Source organism: Numenius arquata, chromosome 8 (assembly GCF_964106895.1).
Source record: "Numenius arquata chromosome 8, bNumArq3.hap1.1, whole genome shotgun sequence".
Classification (NCBI taxonomy): domain Eukaryota; kingdom Metazoa; phylum Chordata; class Aves; order Charadriiformes; family Scolopacidae; genus Numenius; species Numenius arquata.
The window spans coordinates 51,089,075-51,098,358 of NC_133583.1; the positions used below are offsets into that span (position 1 = coordinate 51,089,075).

The 9,284-nt window shown below is 63.0% G+C and overlaps 1 protein-coding gene across 1 annotated transcript; it reads left to right on the forward strand.

Moving 5' to 3' along the window:
* Positions 1–1,146: 1,146 nt before the first annotated feature.
* Positions 1,147–8,098, forward strand: BTBD19 (BTB domain containing 19). The gene is given in 9 exon segments (XM_074152491.1): positions 1,147–1,197; positions 1,200–1,360; positions 3,361–3,598; positions 4,012–4,065; positions 5,623–5,682; positions 6,979–7,047; positions 7,394–7,525; positions 7,714–7,839; positions 7,964–8,098. Coding segments are annotated over 9 exon segments (1,026 nt in total).
* The last annotated feature ends 1,186 nt before the right edge of the window (positions 8,099–9,284 follow it).

Here is a 9,284-nt window from a genome sequence, read left to right on the forward strand (position 1 = left end):
CCCAACTATGGGCTGGGACCTCCAACAGCTTGATTCTACACTAAGGTTTGCATCCTTTGGGTACTTACTCCCCTTATGCTAAGGGAAAGTGTGGCCAGCTGGGCATCCACTGAGCGCAGCCCCACCACGAGCTGGGGACCCTGCTGCTATGATGCCCTGGTCCAAGGGCAGGTTTTCTGGGGGCTCCTGACCCCCAGCGGGGTTTCTCTCTGCCAGCGGAGCCCAGCCCAGCTGGTACGCCAAGGCCACCCTGTCAATGCGCCTTTGTCTGGCCTGGCTGCCAAGCTATTTGAGGAAAGTGGAGACGGCTTTTGTGTTTCTATCTCCCGTCAGAGGTATTTATAGCCTGCCGCTGACTAGCGCTGCCAAGCACGCTGGCAGCTGGACCCCGCTCCCTCAGGGCGCTGCCGTCGGTTGCGGGCCCTGCTCCTCCCTCTCACTGCTGCTGGCAAGCGAAGGTGGGTCCCTCTGTGGGCACCCTCCCTGTGTCCCCATCCACGGGCTGCTTGGGGTCAGCCAGGCTTGGGAGAAAGGGGATGGGGCATCCCTGGGTACAGCACTTGTTTTGGGCTCGAGTGAGGCTAGTTATGCTTTTTTCTGTCTGCCATCACTTGTGTCCTAAGCAGATGTGAGAGCTGCAGGGCTTTGACCTGGAGCATCGACAGGAGAGAAGGCTTTTGCCGTTTCAGGGGGCAAATCTCCCCACTGTGCTGGAGTTTGCTCCACTGCTGGTGACCCAGCCGTACCCGGCAGCTTTCCACAGGGGCTGTGCACGTGGTGGTGGTGGGGGGGGTGATCTCAGTGCATTTATCCTGTGCATGTGTTGCCTCTTCCAAAATCCTAGCTGCCTCCCCCACTTCACCCCCATCTGCCCCATACGCAGGCTCCTCTGCAGCAAAGCCACCAGCCAGAGAGGGCAGGATGCCATACTGGGGGTTCCGGGGCTGTGCCATGAGCCACGGCAGGGGACGTCACTTATACCGAGGTGCTTTCTCTCCGTTCTGCTTCCATCCGGCAAATGCCTGGATGGAGCAGCCGGGGCAGCGCGGGTGGGCTTCCCTTCTCGCCGCCCCCTCTTCTTCCTCCCTCTCCCTCCCCGGCTGCCTGGCCCCAGCGCTGCTTGCCAGGTTTCCCTAGCAATGGGCCATGTCGTACGGCGCGGAGGCCTCCTCCCCGCGGCCTCCCCAGGCCGGCCAGCCTCCCGCCTGCCTCCCTGCCTGCCTCCCGCCTGCCTGCGCCGCCTTCCTCCGCCGCCCTCCCCGAGGCAGCCCATGGCCGGACCCTGCTCAGCACGGCTGCAGGGCGAAGCGGCCGCCTTCACCGCTGCCCTCCGCACCCTGGTCAACAACCCCCAGTTCAGGTGAGGGACCGGGGCGGGGGGTACACTCCCCCACGCCCTCCACCCCCCCCCAGCCACGTCAAGCACCCCGGTGCCTGCTCCATGCTGCTTTCCTGCAGCCCCGAGCCCTGCCAGGGGGGGTTGGGACCCCCTCCCCGGGCAGAGTGGGGAGCCCTGGGCAGGTGGCAGGGCAGGCATGGCTTGTGAACGCCCTGGGGCACCCCCCATGGCAGCGGGAGCCCAGGGCTGCCCGGGTGCATCCCCCCCTGGGACAACCACTGCCTCTCTGGGGGTCGCCCAGCCCCTCTCTGTCCTCGGGCATGATGCCAGCAGGGCAAGGCAGTGGCCCTGGCTAAACCCCCCCACCCTTGCCAGGAGTGGGGGTACCGCAGCCATCTCCCTCCCCTGGGGCAGCCCCCCACGCTCAGCTCCTTGGCCACCTTAACTTTACCTGTGCTTTGCTTTGTCATCTCCAACCTCCCCACACCCCAGAAGGCAGGTGGCAGCCCAGCTGCACCCCCCCTTCAGCACCTGGCATCCCTGCCACCTCCTCCCAGAGCTGGGAGCAGAGAGGGAGAGTTGCTGCCTCTGCTGCCCCCCACCTCCACAGCGCCTCCTGCCTGGCAGCTGGTTGTGTGGTCCTCTTTGCCCGCTTCATGCTGAGGCCTGGCACAAACGCCAGTGCTATCTGAGGAAATCCCCATCCATGCTGAAATTTTGGCCACCCGGAAGAGAAATCCCAGTGAAAACTCCCCAGCCACAGCGCCAGGCAGTGGGGAAACAGTGGCCAGCGCCTGGCCGTCCCCATCCCACATCCTGCTACTCACATCTTGCATTCTGCACCCTGAAATCTGCACTCTGCATCCGTCAACCTTCATCCCACATCCTTCATCCTGTAGCTGGCAACCTGCATCCTTCATCCTGCAACCTGCACCTCACGTCCTGCATCCTTCATTCTGCGGCCCATGTATTGCGACCATCATCCTGCACCCATCCTGCATTCTGCAGCCCGTGTCCTGTACCCTGGATCTTGCATCCCACAACCGCAGCCTGCATCCCGCAGCCTGCACCCTGCTTTCCCCCCTTGGCCCCTGACCCATAGCCATGGAGGAGTTTATTTCGCTCCCCCTTGCAGTACCAGTCACAGAGGATCCGTTGGGCTCTGCTCATGCTGCCCGGCACACCCCAGCCGTGTATATCCTGATACACGTGTGGGATGACCCAGGTGCCCTTCCCTCTGGTGGGCACATCCTCTGTGGGACACCGTGAGGGTTGGCTGGTGGGTTTGTGCATGGCCTCGTGGCAGCTAGAGTTTGGGTGGCGTGTCTTCTGCTGATTGCCCTGCTGGGGTTGGGGAGGAGAGGAGAAGTAGGACGAAAGGATGGATGGGCCATGGCCGCATGGCCCATGTGGGCTGCCCTTTGCCTGCTCCCTTTCTCCTGATCCCATCTCCCTTTCCTGGACACAGGGCTGGGGATGATGCTGGGGGGCTGGGTGGGACCAGGGCAGCGGGACCCCATGCCTCAGTGTGCATTGAAGGCTGCTCTGTCCCACAGGCAGGGCCAGTGCCAGCCCTGCTGGCAGCAATGCTGGAGGCTTTGCATCCCTGAGCCCATGAGTCAGTGCCCATGAGTCAAGGAGGCTGAGCCTGGTGGCAGCCGCGCTTTCCCCTGCTTTGCCATGCTGAAAGAGAAAGCCACTTTCTCCAGTTGTCCTGGGCCTTTCTCTTCCCTGCTCTGTGCCAGCAGCCATGGCTGGCTGTGCTGCACCCATGGCTCTCTGTGCTTCCAGAGGACCCATCTTGCTCACCCCACCTGTAGCATTCAGATGGTCACAAGAAGCCACCAGCAAGGACCCCTCTGTGCCTGGGAAAAGCCCATGGCTTAAAACAAAAAGGCCCTGCCCCAACAGGACAGACACCCAGCCGGTCCCTGCCTGTGTGCCCATGTCCTACCCCCACAGCATCCTGTTCCCTGGCTTCCCAAGGCGCTCCATCCCTCATGGTCCCCTCTTCCCCACAGTGACGTGACCTTCGTGGTGGGCCAGGAGCAGCAGAAGGTGTTTGCGCACCGCTGCGTGCTGGCGTGCCGCTGCCAGGCTTTCCAGGGGATGCTCAGCCAGGGGCTGGTGGGCAGCGAGGACAACCCTGGCAGTGTCCCACCCCAAGGGACCTTCATCCTGGGCAACGTGCAGCCGGAGGTCTTCCTGGCCGTCATCGAGTTCCTCTACACCAACAGCATCACCCTCAACAGCCACATCGTGAGTGGGGATGGGGCTAGCAGGGTCCATGGGCATGAGAGGGATAAGGTGGGGACGCAAGGGTAGGGGGTGTTTTGCAGCTCCTGCCGTGCCAAAGGTGGAGGGGATGCTCTGCATGATGCTTCCTGGCTGGCTAATAGTGCAGTGAGTATGTGGGGTCTCAGCCCAGCACAGTGGGGTGTCCAGAGCACCTTGTCCCCCATGTGTCTGCCCCAGCCTTGGGACAGCTGTCTCTGCACACCCAGGACGCTGGGGGTGGGGACTTCCACCTTCACATGTTCCTATGTGGCAGCCCCTTTCCCGCCATGACCCACCTGGGAGCTCCCATGGAGGCAGGAGAACACATGCCCTTGGCCCCCGGGCTGCCATACCCATCTGTGGCCCTGCATGCTCACAATGTCTCTTGCCTGCAGGCTCTGGAGGTGCTGACCTCGTCGGTGGAGTATGGCCTGCAGGATCTGTGCAAGGTATGGCTCTGCTTAGACTGGGGGCTGTGATCCCCAAGTGCCCCCGTGCTGAGGCGCACCCCAAGATGGTCCCTGCGTGGCTGGTGTCTGGAGGTGGCTCTGAGGACAGCACTGACAGCATCACCCAGATCCATTGCAGGCTTAGCCCCTGCTGCTTGATCCCAGAGGGTGTCTCCAGTGGGATCCCCCTTGAGGGGGTGCAGCACTGACTGGCAGCCCTGTGGGGGCCGGAGAATCCTGGGCAAGGGTATGGGACCTCATGTCTCCCACACGGCAAAGGGCAGCAGGAAAGCCCCAATGCCATCACCCACAGCTGCCCTCCGGTCATCTGGCAGGATGGTGCCATAGGGAAAACCCCGGTTCTGGGGACCATGCAGCACCCACCCCCAGCCACAGTGCTGCCAAGGGGGTGCTGCTTTGTGCAGGAAGGTTATGGGAAGGCAGCAGGGAGCAAAAAAGAGAGGTGGGAGCCAGACAAGGAGGGGGCAGGGAGCTGGAGTGGCTCGGCACTGGGGAGGGCAGCTGGGCCACGTCATCAGAGCGATTCCTGAATTACGGCTGGGCCGATCGCGTGACCCGCCATCGTGAGCCCGGACTTCCCCTCCCTTCCCACCGCGCCGGGGAAGAACCTCTCTGAGGAGCTGAGGAACTGCAAGCTGCTGTGTGCTGGGGTGCTGGGACGGGACCTGCCCCATCACCCAGTGGGGACAAGCTCAGCCGAAGCCCAAGTGTGTCACGGGGCTATTAAACAGCTGGCTGAACAGGGAAGGGAAGGGACGAAAGGGGTGCTGAAGAAAGAGTGACCCAGCACCCTGGCCACACAAGTCCCACCCCACCATTCAGCAAATGCATCCTTGGGGGAATAACCTGCAGTGGGAAGAGCCATAGAGGAGGGGTGGAGGGAAGGGGCTGACCAAAGACAAGCTGGGGAAGCCTGTAGCTGTGTCCCCAGCTGCAGGGTGACCTCATCTCCTCCTGCCAGTGACTCAGGGCCCTTCTGCTCCAGCTGATGCCTCCTCCCTGCATGTCACATCCCCTTGGGTTTCCCAGGGGCTCTGACCCCTTTGTGTGGGCGGCAGCTGAGACGGGCAGGAGGGAGGTCCTGCTCCCTTACAGACGTGCCTGTCTGGCTCCATCCCGCCTGCATCGCCTGCATTTGGGCTGCAGCTGGAGATGCTGGTCCCCCAACAGTCACAGGCAGAGAGGAGCTGGCAGGCAGGGCTGGTCACTCAGTGCACTGCAGCCAGTACCAGGGCCATCCCCTGTGGCAGGACATGGCTACCCACCGTGGCCAGGATTAGGTGACCCAGCTGGGGCTATGAGATTTGCTGGGGTTTGGTCACATCAAACTTGGTCCCTGGGTAAATCAGTGCCCAGGCTCGCTGCCCATAGCCCATTGCTGCCTTATGAAACCCTGCGGGGATGGAGGTGCCACCACCCCATATCTTGTGTCCCCATGTCCCATGCCCTGGGGATCTGGGGGTTGCTGAGAGTCATGAGAGGGGGTGGTGACGCTGGTTCCCCACTCTGCCCACCCTCTCTCCATCTGCCTTCCAGCTCTGTGTCAAGTTCATCAAGGACACCCTGAGTGTGGAGCAGGTCTGTGAGGCTCTGCAGGTAAGTGTGACTTCAGTGGGATCACAGAGGATTAAAAATAACCTGTCTGATTTTGGAGCAGGAGCTGGCCTGGCCTTCCTGTTCTTGGCTGGATGGTGGAGCATAATTTCATACCCACCCTTGGCCTAGCAGCTGCCCTACCAGCTCCTGGGCACATTGTACCAGGGCTGCAAATGACACCGGGGCCACCACAACCTGGCAGGGAAATGTCCTCACACTGCCCTGAGCAGGACTGGCCAGAGCTCCCCAGTGCAAGGGCCTTGCCATCATCTGTATGAAACTGGGAGGCCCTGCATTTCTGGGAGCTCTCACAGTTTTGAGGCCAGTCTCAAAAACCCTGGTGAGAGTTGGGACACCTAAAAATAGCCCGGGGGAAGGGCGGGGGGGGAGTCCCAGTGGCCCTGTCAACGCTGCTTGGTGGGACCAAGGCTGCTCCCCAGAGAAGGGGGATTTTTTCCATCTCCCGTGGGCTGAAGCGATGCTCTTGGGGCGAGATGCCGGCCCCAGAGCACAGAAGGTCCCACCAGATGTGGTGCCAGACCACCACGGCGTAAACAGAGCTAAAACTGGCCCTGAGGAAACAAACAGAAAACCCCAAAACCCCAGAACAAAACAAACCTGAAGAAAACATCTTGCCTTCCCTCCCTGCTTGCGTCAATGCTGGTCCCCTGCCGTGTAGGAGGAGGAGGCGATGCTCGCCCTGCCTGTGCTCGTCTTGAGTACCCCACATGCAGGGGGCTGCCACCACAAGGGGACAGGGACAAGTCCTCCTGGTGCCCAGATGGGCAGTGCCATCCCTGGGACTGTGTAGAGCTGGGGGAGGATGAGAGCACCCCAAATTCCTGCTGCAGTGGGTAGCGGCAGGTACGGGGCAGGGTGGGGCTGGCACCATGGCATAGGACATGTGGGGGACTCTAAGATGACCCTGTGCCCACACAAGGATTGCTGGGGATGGTTGGCCCCATGTTCCTGCAGTGTGGCCTTGTGAGAGCAATTCTGGGGCCACTTGCCCACCTGGGGCTGGGTGACATCCCTGAGCAGAAGTGGAAAATCAGGTGCTTTCTGCTGCTGCTGGGGCTGGGTGACAGTAGTGGGTAGTTAGAGCCACCAAACCCCTTGCTGTGGGGCAAGCCAGGAAAGGAGGGGACCTTGGTGCCCCTTCCCCACACCATGGCACCCACACATGGGGATGCTCACCTCACCTGGGTCTCTGAGAGAGCCTGTGTCTCTGTAGGGCTTTAGTAGGGGGTTCCTCCCGCCCCAGACCCCCTTGCAGGTGTCTGTGCTGTCCCACAGGCTGCGGTGACCTATGGGCTGGCAGACCTCCAGCAGCACTGCCTGGCCTTCATCGAGGGCTGCACTGCGGTAAGGCTGCGGGCAATGGGGGAGCATGGCACGGGGTATCCCAGGGCACAGGGAGCACTGGGAGCATGTGGCATGGGCAACTCTGGGGGACGTGGGTGGGGGAACTGGGACCCTAAAAATAGGGTGGCTGGAGGCTGGGCAGGGGAGAGAAGGGAGAAAATAGTGTTTGGGGAGAAGATGCTGGGTGCCAGGTAGAGGCTGGGGAGTACTGAGGTGTCAGGGGGTGGGGGGATGCTGGGGTACCAGGCAGGAACGGCACCAGGATGGGTCCGATGGTCCATGGAAGGTGGGGGAGGGCAGTGCGGGGTCCTGGTACAAGTACCCTGGTGCTGTGGTGTCCTGGCAGGCGGTGGTGCGGACACAGGGCTTCCATGAGCTCTCTGACGTGGTGTTGGCACGGGTGCTGCGCAGCGACCGCCTGGCCGTGGATGAGTTGGACCTGGTGCAGGCTGTGCGGGAATGGGCGCACGTCAGCTCGGTGAGTGCAACAAGGCAGTGATGCGGGGGGTCGTCCTGGCTGGCCCCCCAGGCAGAGCCACCCAGGGGTGCCCAGATGACCCACCATCCCAGTTCCCTGTCCCTGAGCCTGGGGCTGTGTGATGGGCACAGAGACTGTGTTCTTCCCAAACACCCATGGTGCTCGGCCCCATCCCTCACATCCCACAGGCCGTTTTGGAGCGCCCAGTGCCCGAGGTGGCCGCCCTGCCTGTGCGGGAGCTGCGCCTGCCCTTGCTGGCACCCAATGAGCTGGCGACGCTGGAGAGCCACAACCAGCGGGACCTGCTCATCCCGGTGAGCTGCCGCCTCCCCTTGGGGTGCCCCAGCTCAGCTCTGGGGCTGGAGGATGCAACAGGGCTGGGTTTGCTGGGGGACCACGCTATGACCATGCTGATGCTCCCCATCCCTGTCCCTGTAGGTAGAGAGCATCGCGGCAGCCTGGCGGGCCCACGCGCTGAGGAAGGGCAGTGGGGTGCCCTCCCACCTCTGCCGGCCCCGGCGCGGCACACGGCCCCGTGACCACCACCGGCACCTGGACCCGCACACCAAGTAGGGGCTGGGCATCAAGGTCCCCCCAGCCTGACTGGGGGGCTTGGGCTGTGGCAGTATCCCCCGAGCTGGGTGCTCTGCAGTGGGGCAGTCTGTGGGGCTGGACACTGCCGGAGGAGCCACCGCAGCCAAGAGCATCAGTAAAGCCCTTTGCCCCGTGCCACGGCTTCGGGGTCAGGGCAGGATGCCCGGGTCACCCCAAAAAAAAGGGATGCAGGGACTTGGGGAGGGTTGCAGCTGGTCCGTGGGGGTGGGTGCAAGGACAGCCAGGCACGCAGCCCAGGCAGTGACCTCAGGGGGGCTGCAGGGTCCTTTGAGGGACGGGGGCAGAGGGTGAGCCCCCCGGCTTTCCCAGCCCCAAAGCTTGCGGGCCCTGTGCTGGGTCCCTTCCCCAGCGCCGTGCTGCCCCCCCCCGGCAGCGGGGCCGTGCTGCAGCAGGCAGCGAGCGCTGGCACCGGCCTGGGCAGGGGGACAACCACCTCTCCCCACGGCAGCGGTGGGGAAGGGGCTCAGCGGGATGGGGAGCCCCCAGCCCCATGACCACGGGGTAGCTGCAGGAGCCCTAAGGGCGGCAAGTGGGAGGGGAGACCCCGGCATCTCCTCACCCAGCTAGCACCCCCTGAACCTTGCCCCAAACCCTGCCAGCAGCCCCCAGCCCCTCATAGTCCCGGGGTGGGGGGACAGGCTGCCAGCCCCCCATGTGCCACACACACTCTTACACACCTCTCCACAGTGTGCACACACACCCCCTCCATACACACCCCATTGTGTGTGTGCACACAGCTGGGTCTGTGTCAAGCATCCCCCCCCCCCCCCCCCCCAGCTGTGCCCCCCAGGAGAAAGGGCCGGACACAGCAGGTAATTTATATATAATATATATATTTACTCTTTAAAAATAAACCTTCAGTCCCCACTACCGCCTGTACAAACTACAAAAATAAACCTTTGCTCTCTTTGATATAAATAACTTAGATGGCGTGGGGGAAGGGGGGGGGGGGGGGGGGGGGGGCTGCCCACCGTGCCCACGCCTGGCACGGGGACGGGGTCCCCGGGGCCACCTCAGCTCAGCGGCAGTGTCTGGGGGCCGGGGGGGGGAAGGGGGAGGGTGGGTGCTGGGGCCACGGGCACAGCAAACACCGCTGGAGTTAAAGTGCTGGGTAATGGCGCGAACCATGCCCGGAGGACAGGGA